This window comes from Salvelinus fontinalis, chromosome 1 (assembly GCF_029448725.1).
Source record: "Salvelinus fontinalis isolate EN_2023a chromosome 1, ASM2944872v1, whole genome shotgun sequence".
Taxonomy (NCBI): domain Eukaryota; kingdom Metazoa; phylum Chordata; class Actinopteri; order Salmoniformes; family Salmonidae; genus Salvelinus; species Salvelinus fontinalis.
In genome coordinates this window covers 55,524,189-55,544,825 of record NC_074665.1, presented here as the reverse complement: position 1 = coordinate 55,544,825, position 20,637 = coordinate 55,524,189, and the positions used below count along the sequence as shown (strand labels likewise).

At 44.0% G+C, this 20,637-nt stretch overlaps 1 protein-coding gene across 5 annotated transcripts in view; it reads left to right on the top strand.

Moving 5' to 3' along the window:
* The first annotated feature begins 3,933 nt into the window (after positions 1–3,933).
* The window catches only part of LOC129857946 (regulator of G-protein signaling 7), a 118,619-nt gene continuing 101,915 nt past the window's right edge, over positions 3,934–20,637 (top strand). Inside the window, exons 1-2 of one of the 5 annotated variants that reach the window (XM_055926664.1) lie at positions 3,934–4,146; positions 5,039–5,154. In XM_055926664.1, the coding sequence (XP_055782639.1) occupies positions 5,077–5,154 (78 nt within the window). In that variant the 5' untranslated portion in view covers positions 3,934–4,146; positions 5,039–5,076. Of the gene's footprint in view, positions 4,147–4,266; positions 4,431–5,038; positions 5,155–20,637 lie in introns of those variants that run through there. The other 4 variants (XM_055926695.1, XM_055926684.1, XM_055926706.1 and 1 more) reach the window with 4 other exon arrangements.

Here is a 20,637-nt window from a genome sequence, read left to right as displayed (position 1 = left end):
TCCAGTCATTGGCAGCAGAGAACTGGAAGGACTGGAAGTGTATGTAAACTTCTGACCCACTGGAATTGTGATACAGTGAATTATACGTGAAATAATCTGTCTGTAATCAATTGTTGGAAAAATGACTTGTGTCATGCACAAAGTAGATGTCCTAACTTACTTGCCAAAACTATAGTTTGTTAACAAGACATTTGTGGAGTGGTTGAAAATGAGTTTTAATGACTCCAACCTAAGTGTATGTCAACTTCCGACTTCAACTGTAGATCTAAATGTGTAAAGATAACTCAAATAAGGCACGTCTGGCATATTCTAAAACTATGTCTGGTTGTTGGCTAGCCGTAATCACTATTCTATTATCATTGCACTAGTTTGGGAAGTGTTCTGTCTTGAACCACCAGATGGCTCTAATGTTCTTTACTGTGTGAATTCCCTGAACTGTGTATGATCCTGTGAAAAAACGCAGACATCTGAAATAAAAGAACATAAGCTTAGAGTACATCCTCCACTGTTTGATCAAATATAGAGGAAACATTTATTGCATTTGTTTTTCTATTTCTATTTTCTATTATAATGAGCAAATACTTTGCTTTCATCTTGGTCATACGATAAATACTTGCATACATTTTGCAGCGAACAGTGATAGCATCTACCTCCAGAGCTCCATATGGTCCCCCTAGGACTGCTGCACTCAGTTGTATCTGACTTTTGTGGATAGATCAGTCTTGGCAAGTGGGTAAGAAGGATGCAGGGAATGTGACATATGTTAAACCAACAGGGTTCTCTCACAGGATGGGCTGCAGTTCTCAGAAGGTACCCAGGTGGCCCAGTTGACCAGGCATGACTCTGTAGTTAATTATACAGAGGTGTTCAATATAGGGAGATCCCCAGTAACATGCAGTCAATACTGCATAGAGGCAGTGCCTGACTTGGGTAGGAGCTCACTGGAATATGGCACCTCGAATAGATAAGGAATGATGGGAGAGGGAGAAAGGGTTTTAAAAGACAGTTCTGCTTGATGAAGTGAGAGGCCCCTAGATATGATTGGAGACAAACTGTTGGTGATAGATTGCCAGTTCTAGGCATCCTCGGTTAACTGCATGCACCCTAAACATAATGTCTATGGAAATACAAGTATCAGTGGATTTATACATGCCAACAAATGTATGACACTGTGCAAGGTGTACTGACAGTCTTCAAGGACCATCTTATTGAATAATTATGATCCTTTGAACAAAATGTTTCATTGTATGAAGTTTAGGGGAAATATGAAAGTGAGATGGAGGAACAGGGTGTGGGTTGGGATGAGACACATGAGTCTTGAAGCTCATTTCTGTGTAAATCCTTTGTGCTCTGACAGTGGTGTGCCTCCCAGTCAAAGATGCTGCAGTGAAAGAGGTTGTTCATTATTTCTGGATATTCAGGACTGAGTACAATACATTTATTTGACCATAGCAGCAAACAGGACGGAAGACAAAAAAAAAGTTTGGACACAGTGTCAGCTAAACCCGAAAGCTATACATACTGTGCATGCATAATGAAGTAAATGGAGATGTATTGTAGGCAACCAAGTTCTGGGACACTGTAAAGTCCATGGAGAAAATGAGCACCTCCTCCCAGCTGCCCACTGCACTGAGGCTAGGAAACAATGTCACCACCGATAAATCTACGATAATCAATAATTTCAATAAGCATTTTTCTATGGCTGGCCATGCTTTCCACCTGGCTACCCCTACCCCGGTCAACAGCTCTGGACCCCCCACAGCAACTTGCCCAAGCCTCCCTCATTTCTCCTTCACCCAAATCCAGATAGTTGGTGTTCTGAAAGAGCTGCAAATTCTGGACCCCTACAAATCAGCTGGGCTAGACAATCTGGACCTTCTCTTTCTAAAATTATCTGCCGCAATTGTTGCAACCCCTATTACTAGCTTGTTCAACCTATCTTTTGTATCGTCTGAGATCCCTAAAGATTGGAAAGCTGCTGTGGTCATCCCCCTCTTTAAAGGGGGAGACACTCTTGATCCAAACTGTTACAGACATATCTATTCTACCCTGACTTTCAAAGGCTTCGAAAGACAAGTTAACAAACAGATCACCGACCATTTTGAATCCCACCGTACCTTCTCCGCTATGCAATCTAGTTTCCGAGCTGGTCATGGGAGCACCTCAGCCACGCTCAAGGTCCTAAACAATATCATAACTGCCATCGATAAGAGATATTACTGTGCAGCCGTATTCATCGACCTGGCCAAGGCTTACGACTGTCAATCACTGCATTCTTATCGGCAGACTCAACAGCCTTGGTTTCTCAAATGACTGCCTCGCCTGGTTCACCAACTACTTCTCAGATAGAGTTCAGTGTGTCAAATTGGAGGGCCTGTTGTCCGGACCTCTGGCAGTCTCTTTGGGGGTGCCACAGGGTTCAATTCTCAGGCCGACTCTTTTCTCTGTATACATCAATGATGTTGCTCTTGCTGCTACTGATTCTCTGATCCACCTCTACGCAGACGACACCATTCTGTATACTGGCCCTTCTTTGGACATTGTTAACAAACCTCCATATGAGCTTCAATGCCATACAACACTCCTTCCGTGGCCTCCAACTGTTCTTAAATGCTAGTAAAACTAAATGCATGCTCTTTAACCGATCACTGCCCGCACCTGCCCGCCTAGCATCACTACTCTGGACAGTTCTAACCTAGAGTATGTGGACAACTACAAATACCTAGGTGTCTGGCTAGACTGTAAACTTTCCTTCCAGACTCACATTAAGCATCTCCAATCCAAAACTGAATCTATAATCGGCTTCCTATTTTGCAACAAAGCCTCCTTCACTCTTGCTGCCAAACATACCCTCGTAAAACCTACTATCCTACAGATCCTTGACTTCGGCGATGTCAATTACAAAATAGCCTCCAACACTCTACTCAGCAAATTGGATGCAGTCTATCACAGTGCCATCCGTTTTGTCACCAAAGCCCCATATACAGCTTACCGATCATTGCACCTGTACACAGCCCCTCTGAAAATAGCCCACCCAACTACCACATCCCCATATTTTTTTATTTATTTTTTCTCCTTTGCATCCCAGTATCTCTACTTGCACATTCGTGTTCTGCACATCTATCACTCCAGTGTTTAATTGCTAAATTGTAATTATTTCACCACTATGGCCTATTTATTTCCTTACCTCCCTAATCTTACTACATTTGCACACACTGTATATAGATTTTTCTATACTGTTATTGACTGTACGTTTGTTTATCCCATGTGTAACTCTGTGTTGTTTGTGTCACAGCGCTTTGCTTTATCTTGGCCAGGTCGCAGTTGTAAATGAGAACTTGTTCTCAACTGGCCTACCTAGTTAAATAAAGGTGAATTTTTTTTTAGATTTAACGACCTAAATGCTAATCAGATATCTTTAGGCTATGTCAATATGATTAACATTCTAGCAATGTATGCTTAGAAAAGACAACTTAAAATGAGTCTTGAATATGTAAAATGTAACCGTGTGTACAGAAATATAATCAATACATAAAGTCTACAGGAATACATTTATTTATTGGTTTTGGTCGGTACTCATTACACTATTAACTCTAGGCTATGTCAATATGATTAACATTCTAGCAATGTATGCTTAGAAAAGACAAATTAAAATGACTCTTGAATATGTAAAATGTTACAGTGTGTACAGAAATATAATCAATACATAAAGTCTACAGGGATACATTTATTTATTGATTTTGGTCGGTACTCATTACACTATTAAATGCAATTTACTAAATGTGTATTCCCAATCATCATCATCACCGTCATCATCATCATTACTGTTTTATAACAACAACATAGCGCTATCCTACTTCAAGCTGATGGTCCCCTGTAAATTTGCCAGATAGGGGTTTGGATTTCTTGCACATGATTGGTCATGGATCGATGCACGTTCACGTTATTCTGCGCGTCCATGCTTCCGCGTCATTGTGGAGAGGAGGGAAGCGGTAAAAGTAACAACCAAGTCTGCATCGTATGCCTGCCTTTTCCCATTGCCAATGAATTGTCCTCGCATTCCTATGTCTTCCAGTTGACATACTGCACGCACGTCACACCAGTTCTGCAAAGAAACAGGATATTCGCAGGCTGTGTGATTTTCAGGTAAATCATCAAATAACGATTTCTAATGTATTTATTTTCATTTTATTCGCCATAGATTAACGGTCGATAAAGGGAGCGGGCATTTTTGCAGTAACTGTCCATGTTCCTGATATCATAGGGGTCTTGTCTTGAAGGAGACATTTCATTGACTATTAGCTAGGTGATGATGAGAGCTTTGTCTTTATCGGAAGCATCCTTGAAAGGATGTTGTGGGTGTCTTTGGGGGTGACGATAAAGATGCTGAACCTCGGATGCACACAGAATACCATCGAACATTTCTCACGGTCTGTAATTAAACGGTCTTTTGTATCCTTTGTATATACGTGTTATGTTACAATGACACTAAATGAAATATTTGTGTAACAACTCGGGCCTATTTTCGATTTAGAGCTTGGGTGCATGTTATCTTGCCACGGTGTGTGCTGCTTTCTCGGATCCCAGGCGATTGAATTCTCCAATGTCAATAAGCACTGTCCTATAGCAGTCATCTTAGGCTACATATGATAATGGATACAGAAATCAATAATGTCTTTGTATCAGCTTTCATTTAAGCTAGACATTATGCATTTGTTTAATAAGGTGGAATACTGAAGGAATTAATAATGACAGAAGACAAGAATAATAATGATGACGATCACATCACTGTAATTACTACCATTTGTACTAAAATGAACCAGCCATAACATGTCGTTAATACATCAATTAGTTGATCACCATTAACATTTCTACCATGTTAGCCTATGATTAAAAACAGACTCACAACTGATATGTTATTTAAATGTGCATAGCCATGCAAAGGAGAGAGTTGCATTGGGCATTTTGTTTTTTTGCGGATTCTTCTATAATGTATCCATGTTATAATGTTCTACACTGTCCAATCTCTCTGCTTCAGCACCTGATCATTGCTGACACTGTTCACCCTTCTGGATCATGGCACAGACCAACAGCGTGGGGCAGGGGAGCAATGGAGTAGCCGATGAATCGCCGAACATGATTGTATACAGAAAGGTAAGATGTGCAGAACAGTGCTTAACCCTTTACACTCGTGGGAATTGGCCTATATGGATAGGGCAAAACTGAAATGTTTCTTACAGAAGAAGTATGAAATGCATAACCATGGTAGCAAATGAAAGGGAACAGTTTGTATATTATGGGAAAATGATTAGACCAAAGGTGAGAACACCTGACCAAGACTGAATCCAAACATTGCACTGTTGATTTTGTGTGCATTTGACATTTATTGTACTTTTTCTTGAATTTGTTGATATCTGAAAATATTCTGGATACATTCAGTAACATGATAAGAATATTCCTGGAAAATATGGGGTAGGTGCAACAAGACAAAACAATTAAAAGGGTTTGAATGAGAGGTCTAACTGGTGTCTCCAAGTGTGCACCGTTCCTAAGTAATTTCAATGCACTTTTATGACTCAAAGAAGAGTCTTCAACTATAAGGTGCTTTTTTGAGCTCTCCTAGTTGTGCTGTTGAGGAACTAGAGGAAGCACACTTGAAGTTGTTTTGTTTGGAACAGAACACTGGATCCCCACCATCAAACAATTACTGTTGTTTACGAAGTCCAAAAATGGTCCATTATAAATTGTAATCTGGGTCAGGTGGGCATCATTTGAAATCTTGTTCAATTGCCAACATGACTAGCTAAGTTATACAATTCAATATTGCAGTGTTAGGCTTTCAGAATGCAATTCAGGGAAACAAATCATAATTTCTGTGTGCATAGAAAGGAGCCGTTAGTCCAAATTTCTTCACAATAGACAAACATAGGCTCATTCTGTTCAGAACAACCCAGTGTATGACGTCATGTCATCTTGCATATCAAACATAGTGATCATAAACGTTGACACTCTATATGACATGCATTTTATGATATGGAAATGTGAAGTGCACATTTGGACTCAAAGGTGTTTGTCTTGCTTGTATGACATCAAAGCTGTATTTATTATAATCCTCAATGTCTCCTCTTCGAAAATACATTGTCCTCTTAATTTTACAGTATTTCCCTCACTCAGACAACAAAAAATTTGCAAAAGTTGCCCAATTAGGAGAAGGGATAGGGGCAACCTCTTGTCGCACAAGGTGCTCAAGTTCAGAACGGCTGTCAGTCAAATCCCATACAGCGCTGTGAAGCGCAGAGACAGGGCTCTGACATCATGTATAGCTCATTACTGTACAGCCACTGCATTCCAATATAAGCATGTATCAGTGCCCAAATCAGCCATTTTCAACCTGTATACGGATACGAGTGTATAGGGTTTTAAACTGGGTGAAAATCCATTCAACCTCAGTGCACTTTGGTGTGCTGTACTTTAGTGGTGACACCTTATAGGTTGATACAAAGTAAATGCTAAAGGCTACACATGTAGAACTAAAAGGCTTTGACTGTACTGGAATTATGTCCTTGATTTGGTGTTGTAGCGTGAGCTAGCTATGTGTGCTTCGAAATAGCGTGTGACAGGGGTGTCACCGGGTGCACAGTTGCAAATGACTGTCACCGGGTGCACAGTTGCAAACATGCATAGACTGACACTTGTGCTTGCATGCCGACACACTCAGGTCACATGCTCTGGTTTGTTCTAGTTGCTCTGGTTCTATATGTATGACATTCAGCCATTTTGAACCAATTGAGTTACATATTTTGCAGCAAAAGAAAGGAAATGGCATTAGAATGTCTAGTATGGTGTCAGTGCAGTATTTCTTTAGATTCAGCTGTGGAATCTAGTCCATCAATGCAACTCCCCCCTGAGAAAGATAAATGTATTGATGTTCTGTCAAGATATCTTCTTACTGGAATATATTCTTACTTCAAGCTTCAAAATAGCTTGAAAAACGTAATGAAAAGTAACGGGCCCTTTCCCAACAATGCAAAGTAAAAAAATTAGAAAAATGAGCATATAATACTGAAACAAACAGTAACACAATAAAAGAACAATAACGAGACTATATACATGGAGTATGTGCAGGGGTACGAGGTAGTTGAGGTACTATGTACATGTAGGTAGGGGTAAAAGTGACTAGGCAATCAGGATAGATAATAAACAGAGTAGCAGCAGCGTATGTGAAGAGTGTGAGAGTGTCTATTTGTGAGTGTGTGTGTGTGTGGCGTCAATATGCATTTGTGTGTGTGTTTTGTGTGTGTGAGCATATGTAGTGTGTGGGAGTGTCAGTGTTGTATGTGTGAGTGTGTGGGTAAAGTCCAGTGAGTGTGCATAGAGCCGGTGCAAAGAGTCAGTGCAAATAAAAAGGGGGTCAATGCAAATAGTCAGGGTAGCCATTTGAGTAACTGTTGAGCCGTCTTATGGCTTGGGGGTAGAAGCTGTTCAAGAGCCTTTTGGTCCCAGACTTGGCATTCTGGTACCGCATGCTGTGGGTAGCAGAGGGAACAGTTTATGACTTGTGTGTAGGGCTGACCCCAATTAGTCAACTGGTCGATTGTTTGGTCGTTAGGCTGTTGGTCGACCGAGATTGTTTTAGTCGAGCAGTAACAAATATACAGTTGAAGTTTACATACACCTTAGCCAAATACATTTAAACTCAGTGTTTCACAATTCCTGACATTTAATCCTAATTAAAATTCCCTGTCTTAGGTCAGTTGGGATCGCCACTTTATTTCAAGAATGTGAAATGTCAGAATGATAGTATAGAGAATGATTTATTTCAGCTTTTATTTATTTTATCACATTCCCAGTGGGACAAAAGTTTACATACACTCAATAAGTATTTGGTAGCATTGCCTTTAAATGGTTTGACTTGAGTCAAACGTTTTGGGTAGCCTTCCACAAGCGTCCCACAATAAGTTGGGTGAATTTTGGCCCATCCTCCTGACAGAGCTAGTGTAACTGAGTTAGGTTTGTAGGCCTCCATGCTCGCACACATTTTTTCAGTTCTGCCCACACATTTTCTATGGGATTGAGGTGAGGACTTTGTGATGGCCACTCCAATACCTTGACTTTGTTGTCCTTAAGCCATTTTGCCACAACTTTGAAAGTTTGCTTGAGGTCATTGTCCATTTGGAAGACCCATTTGTGACCAAGCTTTAACTTCCTGACTGATGTCTTGAGATGTTGCTTCAATATATCCACATAATTTTCCTGCCTCATGATGCCATCTATTTTGTGAAGTGCACCAGTCCCCCCTGCAGCAAAGCACCCCCACAACATGATGCTGCCACCCCCGTGCTTCACTGTTTGGATGGTGTTCTTCGGCTTGCAAGCCTCCCCCTTTTTCCTCCAAACATAACGATGGTCATTATGGCCACATTTCTGTTTGGCCACATTTCTCCAAAAAGTACGATCTTTGTCCCTATGTGCCGTTGCAAACCGTAGTCTGCCTTTTTTATGGCGGTTTGGAGCAGTGGCTTCTTCCTTGCTGAGTGGCTTTCAGGTTATGTCGATATAGGACTCGTTTTACTGTGGATATACTTTTGTACCTGTTTCTTCCAGCATCTTCACAAGGTCCTTTGCTATTGTTCTGGGATTGATTTGCCCTTCTCGCACCTAAGTATGTTCATCTCTAGGAGACAGAACGCGTCTCCTTCCTGAGCGGTATGACGGCTGCGTGGTCCCATGGTGTTTATACTTGCGTACTATTGTTTGTACAGATGAACGTGGTACCTTCAGGCGTTTGGAAATTGCTCCCAAGGATGAACCAGACTTGTGGAGGTCTACAACATTTTGTTTGAGGTCTTGGCTGATTTCTTTTGATTTTCCCATGATGTCAAGCAAAGAGGCACTGAGTTTGAATGTAGGCCTTGAAATACATACATTTCCAATGTAGGCCTTGAAATACTTAAACAAGTTTTAGTTTAAGTCCATTCCATTTTGGAGTTTTGTAAATTTAGTCATTGTCTTTTGTTTGGAGCACTCCTGTCAATCTTTAGTAAGGACATGCACACATAGAAGTAGGCCTATAGGCTCCTTGGCCTGCTCGTAAATATAGGCATATCAATGTGCCCATTTTGGGATCTGATAGTATTTCTGATTGGCTTAACGCACCACCACTAATGACCTGTGGAGCTTCTCAAAGTAAAATGTTTTCTTAACCTCAAACAGCAAAGGCAAACAAAGTCTGTTTTTACTTCCATTAAGAAATACAATAGTTCCTCAATGTATTTGAAAAATCTTTCCAGCTCTCTCCCTTTCGATAACCACTCAGCGTGAAAGGGAAAAATGTCATGCTCTGATCCAGTGGAAACGTCATAAAATAGGCCTATCTGATTACTTCTTATCTGTGCTTGACTTGGACTAAAATATAGTGCATTCAGAAAGTATTCAGACCCCTTGACATTTTCCACATTTTGTTACGTTACAGCCTTTCCTAAAATTGATTAAATTACTTTTTTTCCTCATCAGTCTACACATCAGTCTATACCTGTCACGAATCCCGCCGAAGATGGTGCCTCTTCCTGTTCGGGCGGCGCTCGGCGGTCGTCGTCACCGGCCTACTAGCTGCCATCGATTCTCTTCTTTTTGTTTCTGTTAGTTTGGGCTGATTGGGTGCACCTGTTTTGAGTTTAGTTTTGCGGGTAGGCTATTTAAGGGCAGTAGGCCCGCTGGCTTTTGTGCGGGCTTGTTCTCTGTTATTTGGTGTTGGATTTTTATGTGGATTCTGTATTTTCTGGACAGTTTAGTCCTGTGTGTTTGGACGGGTATTTTCATGCGCCCGTGTGTTTGGGCATGATCGTTTTCCCTGTCTACAGGAAATAAATCCACGTTCTTGAATACCTGCTCTCTGCGCTTGACTCCTCCACCCAGTACTCCTAGCAGCTCTGACAGAAGCCCGCACTATCATGGAGTCAGCAGAAGCAGCGACCACCCCTCTCCCAACTATGGAGGAGCGCGTCCATCATCCTACAGCTCTCCTCCATCGAATCGGGTCAGCGATGGACCAGATGATGGAGAGGATGGAGCGATGGGAGAGGAGTGGTCTCCCGACGCCCCCTTCAGCTCCCCTGCAGACGACACAACCCACTCCTCCCGTGTCAGCGGCTGGGACCAGCACATTGCATCTCACCCCCCGAGGGAGTACGATGGAGCAGCGGCTGGATGCCAGGGATTTCTGCTCCAGCTTGAGCTCTACCTGGCTACCGTGCGTCCGACTCCCTCGGGTGAGGAGAGTGTAAGCCTCCTTGTCTCCTGTTTGTCTTGTAGGGCCCTGGACTGGGCCAACGCAGTCTGGAACAGCCCAGACTCGGCTCGGGACCACTACCCGGAGTTCACCCGCTGGTTTCGAGCGGTGTTCGACCACCCACCGGAGGGCCGAGCGGCGGATGAGCGTCTGTTCCACCTCAGAAAGGAGACGAGGAGAGCCCAGGATTTCGCTTTAGAGTTCCGGACCTTGGCTGCTGGTGCGGTGTGGAATGACAGGGCCTTAATAGACCATTACCGTTGCAGCCTCCGGGAGGACGTCCGCCGGAAGCTAGCTTGTCGGGACACCACACTCTCCCTCGATGAACTGATAGACATGTCGATCAAACTAGATAACCTGCTAGCTGCCCGCGGGCGTTCAGAGGGGGTCCTGTCAATTCCACCTCCCAGCCCTCCCGCTCCAACTCCGATGGAGTTGGGAGGAGCTGCATCTAGGGGGACCGGAGGAGGTGGCTCCTCTTGCACCTACTGTGGCCGGAGAGGACACACTTTGGACCGGTGCTGGAGGAGTCCATCTGGGAGTCGGGATGGCAGGCGGAATACTCCTCGGCCACCCCAGGTGAGTAGGCACAAGACTCACCCAGAGCTCCCTGTTGGTCACATGTTTTTGGTTATTTTTTCCCCTGCGTTTTCCCCCTCTCTTCAGTATAAGGCGCTAGTCGACTCAGGCGCAGCTGGGAGTTTTATGGATCGCAGACTTGCTCGTAAGTTGGGTATTCCGCTGGTGCAGATAGACCCACCTTTCCCCGTGCACTCCCTAGATAGCCGACCGTTAGGGTCAGGGCTGGTCAGGGAGGCCACGATTCCGCTGGACATGGTAACACAGGGGGATCATAGGGAGCAGATCAGTTCTTACCTTATTGATTCACCTGGGTTTCCAGTGGTGTTGGGGGTTCCCTGGCTAGCCATTCACAATCCCATCATTTCCTGGAGACAAGGAGCTCTTCAGGGGTGGTCAGATGAGTGTTCAGGTAGGTGTGTGGGAGTTTTCATCGGTGCCACGTCGGTGGAGAGTCCAGACCAGGTTTCCACTGTGCGCATTCCCCCAGAATATGCCGATTTGGCTATCGCTTTTAGTAAGAAAAAAGCGACCAAATTACCACCTCATCGACGGTGGGATTGCGTGATAAACCTCCAGGAGAACGCTGCACTTCCCAGGAGTCACGTGTACCCATTGTCACAGGAGGAGACGTTGGCTATGGAGACATATGTCACGGAAGCTCTGAGACAAGGGTTCATTCGGCCCTCCATGTCACCCGCCTCCTCGAGTTTATTTTTTGTGAGAAAAAGGAGGGAGGACTGCGTCCGTGCATTGATTATCGAGGTCTAAATTCAATCACAGTGGGATTTAGTTATCCACTACCTGTCATCGCTACGGCGATGGAATCATTCGACGTAGCGCGTTTTTTCACAAAAGTGGACCTCAGGAGCGCGTATAATCTGGTGCGTATTCGGGGAGGAGACGAGTGGAAAACAGCGTTTAGTACCACATCAGGCCACTATGAGTACCTCGTCATGCCGTATGGGTTGAAGAATGCTCCAGCCGTCTTCCAATCCTTTGTAGATGAGATTCTCAGGGACTTGCAGGGGCAGGGTGTGGTAGTATATATTGATGACATCTTGATCTATTCTGCCACACGCGCCGCGCATGTCTCCCTGGTGCGCAGGGTGCTTGGGCGACTGCTGGAGCATGACCTATACGTCAAGGCTGAGAAATGTGTGTTCTCCAAACCAGCCGTTTCCTTCCTGGGTTATTGCATTTCCACCTCGGGGGTGGTGATGGAGTGTGACCGCGTTAACGCCGTGCTTAATTGGCCGACTCCGACCACGTTAAAGGAGGTGCAGCGGTTTTTAGGGTTTGCCAATTACTACCGGAGGTTTATCCGGGGTTTTGGCCAAGTGGCGGCGCCCATTACCTCACTGCTAAAGGGGGGCCGGTGCGTCTATGGTGGTCGGCCGAGGCAGATGGAGCCTTCAACCAGTTGAAGGCACGGTTTACTGAGGCTCCCGTGTTGGCGCATCCGGACCCTTCGTTAGCGTTCATAGTGGAGGTGGATGCGTCCGAGGCTGGTGTTGGAGCCGTGCTATCACAGCGCTCGGGCACGCCACCGAAGCTCCGTCTCTGTGCTTTCTTTTCTAAGAAGCTGGGTCCGGCGGAGCGGAACTATGATGTGGGGGACCGGGAGTTACTAGCTATGGTAAAAGCCCTGAAGGTGTGGAGACACTGGCTTGAGGGGGCTAAATACCCTTTCCTTATCTGGACTGACCACCGCAATCTGGAGTATATCCGAGCGGCGAAGAGACTGAATCCGCGTCAAGCTAGGTGGGCCATGTTCTTTACACGCTTTAGATTTACGATCTCTTATCGACCAGGTTCCCTCAACACTAGGGCCGACGCGCTGTCTCGTCTCTATGACACGGATGACCGGCCCATCGATCCGACTCCCATCCTTCCAGCCTCTTGTCTGGTGGCCCCGGTGGTATGGGAGGTGGACGCGGACATCGAGCGGGCTTTGAGGGTAGAACCTGCGCCTTCCCAGTGTCCGACTGGCCTTAGGTACGTACCGCTTGGTGTCCGTGATCGATTGATTCGGTGGGCTCACACACTACCTTCTTCGGGTCATCCGGGGATTGAGAGGACAGTGCGGGGTCTTAGGGGGAAATACTGGTGGCCCACCTTGGCTAAGGACGTGAGACTCTATGTCTCCTCCTGCTCGGTATGCGCACAGAGTAAGGCTCCTAGGCACCTGCCGAGAGGGAAGTTACAACCCCTCCCGGCCATGGTCTCATCTATCGGTAGATTTTCTGACTGATCTTCCCCCATCTCAGGGGAACACTACCGTTCTGGTCGTTGTGGATCGGTTTTCTAAGTCCTGTCGTTTCCTTCCATTGCCTGGTCTCCCTACGGCCCTACAGACTGCGGAGGCTCTATTTACCCACGTCTTCCGGCACTACGGGGTGCCGGAGGACATCGTATCTGATCGAGGTCCCCAGTTCACGTCCCGGGTGTGGAGGGCGTTTATGGAGCGTCTGGGGGTCTCGGGCAGCCTTACCTCTGGGTATCACCCCAAAAGTAATGGGCAGGTGGAAAGAGTGAACCAGGAAGTGGGTAGGTTTCTGAGGTCGTATTGCCAGGACCGGCCAGGAGAATGGGCGAGGTACGTCCCGTGGGCAGAGTTGGCCCAGAACTCACTCCGCTACTCCTCAACTAACATGTCGCCATTTGAATGCGTACTGGGGTACCAGCCGGTCCTGGCTCCGTGGCATCAGAGCCAGACCGAAGCTCCTGCGGTGGAGGAGTGGGTACAGCGCTCTAGGGAGACCTGGCGGGCAGTCCAGGACTCTCTCAGGCAGGCCAGTGAACGGCAGAAGAAGAGCACCAGGGGACAGGGTCTGGCTCTCGACCCGAAACCTGCCCCTCCGCCTGCCCTGCCGGAAGCTGGGTCCGCAGTGTGTGGGACCATTTAAAGTCCTGAGGAGGATAAATGAGGTGTGTTATAGATTGCAACTCCCTTCTTACTATCGCATTAACCCCTCGTTTCATGTGTCTCTCCTCAGGCCGGTGGTAGCTGGTCCCCTTCAGGAAGGTGAGGTACCGGAGGTCCCTCCGCCCCCTCTGGACATCGAGGGGTCCCCGGCGTACACAGTACGAGCTATTCTGGACTCGAGACGCCGGGTGAGGGGCCTGCAGTACCTCGTTGACTGGGAGGGGTACGGTCCGGAGGAGAGGTGCTGGGTACCGGGGAGGGACATTTTAGATCCTTCCCTCTTGGTCAATTTCCACCGCCGCCACCCGGATTGTCCTGTGCCTCGCCCTCCGGGTCGTCCTCGAGGCCGGGGTCGGCGCGCTGCGGGAGCCGCGCGTCAGAGGGGGGGTACTGTCACGAATCCCGCCGAAGATGGTGCCTCTTCCTGTTCGGGCGGCGCTCGGCGGTCGTCGTCACTGGCCTACTAGCTGCCATCGATTCTCTTCTTTTTGTTTCTGTTAGTTTGGGCTGATTGGGTGCACCTGTTTTGAGTTTAGTTTTTGGGGTAGGCTATTTAAGGGCAGTAGGCCCGCTGGCTTTTGTGCGGGCTTGTTCTCTGTTATTTGGTGTTGGATTTTTATGTGGATTCTGTATTTTCCAGACAGTTTAGTTCTGTGTGTTTGGACGGGTATTTTCATGCGCCCGTGTGTTTGGGCATGATCGTTTTCCCTGTCTACAGGAAATAAATCCACGTTCTTGAATACGTGCTCTCTGCGCTTGACTCCTCCACCCAGTACTCCTAGCAGCTCTGACAATACCCCATAATGACAAAGCGAAAATAGGTTTTTATACATTTTTGAAAATGTAATAAATAAATAAAAATATATATCTTATTTACATAAGTATTCAAACTATTTGCTATGACACTCGTAATTGAGCTGAAGTGCATTCTGTTTCCATTGATCATCCTTGAGATGTTTCTACAACTTGATTGGCGTCAACTTGTGGTAAATTCAATTGATTGGACATGATTTGGGAATGCACACACCTGTCTATATAAGGTCCACAGTTGACAGTGCATGTCAGAGGAAAAACCAAGCCATGAGGTCGAAGAAATTGTCCGTAGAGCTCCGAGACAGGATTGTGTTGAGGCACAGATCTGGGGTAGGCTACCAAAAAATGTCTACAGCATTGAAGGTCCCCAAGAAAACAGTTGCTTCCATCCTTCTTAAATGAAAGAAGTTTGGAACCACCAAGACTCTTCCTAGAGTTGGCCGCCCGGCCAAACTGAGCCATATGGGGAGAATAGCTTTGGTCAGGGAGGTGACCAAGAACCTGATGGTCACTCACACAGAGCTCCAGAGTTCCTCTGTGGAGATGGGAGAACCTTCCAGAAGGACAACCATCTCTGCATCACTCCACCAATCAGGCCTATATGGTACAGTGGCCAGACGGAAGTCACTCCTCAGTAACAGGCATATGACAGCTCCCTTGGAGTTTGCCAAAAGGCACCTAAAGGACTTTCAGAACATGCGAAACAAGACTCTCTGGTCTGATTAAATCAATATTGATCTCTTTGGCCTGAATGTCAAGCGTCACGTCTGGAGGACACATGGCACCATCCCTATGGTGAAGCATGGTGGTGGCAGCATCATGCTGTGGGGATGTTTTTCAGCGGCAGGGACTGGGAGACTAGTCAGGATCAAGGGAAAGATGAACGGAGCAAAGTACAGAGAGGTCATTGATGAAAACCTACTCCAGAGCAGTCAGGACCTCAGACTGGGGTGACGGTTCACCTTCCAACAGGACAATGACCCTTCACACACAGCCAAGACAATGCAGGAGTCCCTTCGGGACAAGTCTCTAAATGTCCTTGAGTGGCCCAGCCAGAGCCCGGATTTGAACCCTATCGAACATCTCTGGAGAGACCTGAAAATAGCTGTGCAGCAACTCTCCTCATTCAACCTGACAGAGCTTGAGAGGATCTGCAGAGAAGAATAGGAGAAACCCCCCAAATACTGGTGTGCCCAGCTTGTAGCGTCATACCCAAGAAGACTTCAGGCTGTCAAAGGTGCTTCAACAAAGTATTGAGTAAAGGGTCTGAATACTTACATGTAAATTTGAAATTTCCGTTTTTTATTTTTATGACATTTGCAAAAATGTCTAAAAACCTGTTTTTGCTTTGTCATTATGGGTTATTGTGTTTAGATTGATGATGTGAAAAAAAACGATTTAATCAATTTTAGAATAAGGCTGTAACATAACAAAATGTGGAAAAAGTCAAGGGGGTCGTAATACTTCCCGAATGCACTGTGCATACATATAAATATATATACATATACACAAACATATACACATACACACACATTTATATATGTATATATATACATATCTTAAAAAAATATATTTTCCTTCATTATTTTCCACTAACCCCACCACTCCTCCGCTAATTGGAGTAAACTAATGAACAACAACACTTAGGCTTCTACTTCCAGCTTATACACACTATATACATTTTACGGAGACAATCTATTTTACAATAGTTATATATATATTTTTTTTCAGTCCTGTCTTTCCTCTACCCTCAACCTCTACTTATGGGTATTATTTTATTCTATCTTTCCATAGAAAACTGTCACTTCTGTGAGCTGTCAATACAGAGGACTCAGTGTGGTGTGGGTGAACCTTTATCATTAATTAACCTGTTCTGAAGACATCTAAATTGTGGTGGCTGAACCTTATCCGCTGGCACCTATAGCTCTCTAGTGCCCGTTCTGCATGGTCCTCCTGGATCAGCTGTTTAGTATTTTTTAAAGTGTCTCCTTTCATGCTGTAGCTAGTGAAAAACAATGGTACAGTACTTTATATCCTCCTCCTATAGCAGCCTCCTACTCCACTGGAAGAGAATGGCATTCAACGTTTGACTGTTTGAAAAGTAGGGAAAATATTAAGGGTTGGAGGGTTGGGTGGGTATATTTGTTACAAATCTACATTTATGTTAGCCGGAGTGTGGGAGGGACATTTTGTTACTTATTTGATTAAACAAAGGAAGCAGTTTGGAGAAACAGTATCAATGACTCCCAGGCAGAAAACCATAGCATCCTCTAAGAGCATTCCTATTGATTTGTGGTCTTTTTGGCTACTCAATTACACATATGATGTCTCTTCCTTCCTCCCACTATTGATCTCAAACCCTTTTTAATCACTTAATGATTGGTCATGGGATATAATAATGTAAAAATGCAATTCTACAAAATATTTCATCCTGTGCAGTTCTGGCCAATTGTTTAAGTGCAAATCTCTGGTCTCCTTTTTGTCCTTCTATATCAACATTAAGCCCCCACACCTCAGGCTTCCACACATCTCATCCTCACGACTATGAAATTGAACCTTAATTTTCGTCAGGGTAGAAAATTGGTATGGTAATGTGAATAAATGAGTAGCGTCTGTAAAATATATGTCTAAGCAACCTCCTTTCAGTTGGCTTCGATATCAATGTATTATCAGATCTATTTCTGTTCTATGACTGTGATCTTTCCTGATCTCATATACTTTTCCATTCGGTCACTTCTTGACCACATGTGGCCACTGCACAGCCACGAAATACTGGATGACCCACATCTGAAGACATTTCTAAGAGAGCTAAATCAAATTAGAAAAGTACTGTGGAGTGTGTTTGGGTGAACTGATGACCCAAGTGCTTTCACATGGACATGTATTGGTAGTCTGGCCCTCAATAGGAAGGAATATTTTCAAGTGGCTAAGATGCACTTACTTTCATGTGCAATAACTTTTATGAGTAAGCTTGGTAAGCTCTACAATGTTGCAGAGATCCTCAAAGTTCAGAAAACACAACTAGTCACTATTCTCATAATTCCTTACGTAATCCATTCCTTGCACAATATTTGCACAATCATGCCATTTCTCAGTTGTCTGAATTACCTTTTTCAAAATGTATTGTAGGTCATCGTCAAATTCCATTCTTGCAAAGAGTTTCATGAGATATTGGTCTCTGCTCACTAGGCATCAAATAAAGATACACTTTCTGATAGTGAATGGAGGTTTTACAGGGACTACATTTCGGAGTAGCACTCCATATCCTCTCTCAGCTCTAGTTGTTTACCTCTAATGAAAATGGATGGAAAAGGGGTAGAGGTGCTGACCTGATTACTGGGGAGCTGTGTGCAGCTTTTCCTTCACACACATATGAATAGCATGCACTGTGATTACCTGATTTATTGACAATACTCTTGGTTGACACTGATGTTAATTGCATAGAATATCCCACATGAAAAAAATACCACAGTTTACTATAGAATACTATAGTGCTTACTATAGAATTCTGTAGTAAACTGCAGTGTACTTATGGAAAAGGACCATGGAGTTGGTGGAATCGCCCTTTAATTCATGGCCACTTACGCAGCTGGGCCAGAGCACTTTAATTAGGTCAGGTGGGAATGTCCGACAGATCTCAACTCATTAAAAGGAGGAAATCGCCAACGCCCGACCTTACTGCTTTCTCTCCCTTAACTCCGTCTAATCCAGACATTGTGTGCGTCCATGAATCAACTAAATATATCACTTTGTGGTTAAATTAATTTTTGCCTCAGTCTCCTCCATTCCTCTCAGTCACCTGCACCCGTGACCATCTGTTCACCTTCACCATTGTCAGCCATCTTACCTGTCTGGCTACACACACAGAGATCCCAATAATCTTTCAATACTGTAGAATACTATACTACACACTGTAGTATCCCTTGATCATGTCTACTACTTGCTATAGAATTGTTTAATATATTGTAGAATACACGAAATACTACATTATAAACTGAGTGGTTCAAGCCCTGAATGCTGATTGGGTGACAGCTGTGGTATATCAGACCATGGGTATGACAAAACATGTATTTTTACTGCTCTAATTACGTTGGTAACCAGTTTATAATAGCAATAAGGCACCTCTGGGTTTGCGGTATATGGCCAATAGGGGCTGTATCCAAGCACTCTGCGTTGCGGCGTGGATAAGAACAGCCCTTAACCGTGGTATATTGGCCCCATATACCACACCCCCTCGGGCCTGATTGCTTAAAATATAAATTCAATAATATCCTCCTGAAAATATTTATAGAATTCACTGATAATGCCATCATTCCCTGGATATTTGTTCTCTTTTAACTTGCTGATACATTGTTTTATTTCATTGATAGAAATCATTTCATCACAAGACTTTTGGAAGTCTTCATCTATTAATTTTACACAGTCTTTGACAGAGTCTAGAAAGGCAGATATGTCACTAGTAGGACAGGCGTTACTGGTATAAAGGTTACCATAGAATTCTGAAACATATTTTGAAATATCTTTGGAGTTTTCATTTTCTTTGCCATCTATATTAAGCTTATGAATAGATTTAAATTCAGAATTATTTCTTTCTAAATTGTAAAAGTATTTTGTGTTTTTTTCACCTTCCTCCAACCATCTCCTTCTTGATCTTACAAATGCCCCTTTTGCTCTCTCTTCATACATTCGGTCCATTTCTAGTTGTAAAGAGAACAACTGACCCTTTCCTTCTTCATCAAGGTCCTCCATAGAGATTAGAGAAAGTATTTAACTACCAACATGGGTGTTTCAGGGGAAGGGGGTATATCTGATCTCAATCACCTAGAACTTGACAATGGTTAATCAAATCTCCCCATTTTTGCAGTTTTTGCTCAATTTTGCAGGCCTTCTCATACAGCTGCAACTGTATATGAATTTGTAAATCAAGGCCTTTCTTGAGTTGAGCTCTGGGATGGAACAGCTGTTGAGCATCTGAGTTCATGGTTGTTTGTGGGGGACGGGGTTGAGTGTGTATATGTGTGTGTGTGTGTGTGTATCCCACAACTGTTGCTAGGGAGTAAAGAAGTTAGGGACAATATAGGATGAATCACAATAATTGTTTTCTAAAATAATAATTGCTTGCCAAAATGTAATTTTTGTAACGGCAATCCTGGAAAGAGGTAACAATCATTTGCATGAACTACCTACATTATTACAAATATGAATTGTTAATTATGAAAATTAAGAAAAGCAGGATTTTTTATTGATACATATTTTCTAATAGCTATATATAATACAGATTGAGGTGAGGGCGATGGAAATTATTTTGCCGGCTGATCTGCTTCTGTTCTGTGGGTGGCACTGTGTGCTCTTTTCGAAGGATGTGTCCCGGTCTCTTGGGGGCCCTGGGATCCGGGGGTACAAGGGTGGTCTGCCGGTCACTGGGAGGACAACCCAACTCGGGATGGGGGGGGGGTTTTAGCATGTGGAATAGTGGGGACAAATTGGAGGTTTACTTAGTAGCAATGCAAATATCATGGTATAGCTTTATGGACACTCAATCACTATAGTACTTTTAATGGTGAGTTTACAAACATATATTATGATATATAGATTTGAAACTTGTATTTCATTATGGTAAATGGTGAAATAACTATAGCCAGTTATAATTGTAACGGCTTAGCAGATAATAAGAAAAGACGGTCAGTATTTACTTGGCTGAAATAGAAGGAATATAATGTATATTGTTTACAGGAAATTCATTCAACAATTTTAGATGAAGTGGGATATTTTAATATGGTTTAAATACCTCTACGGACCATAAAGGAAATCACACTACAAACTATCACAATCATGCACTTAAGGAAATCATGAATGTCATGGATATATTGGAATTAGCGGATATATGGAGGCTTAAATACCCTGACTTAGTGAGATATACATCTTGATTACTTTCGTAAGTCATTCTCTCTGGCACCAAAAGTTTTAAAAAGTGTTGATAGGGGACAGAATGCGGTCGGACCATCACATAATTGTGTCGGAGAAGAAG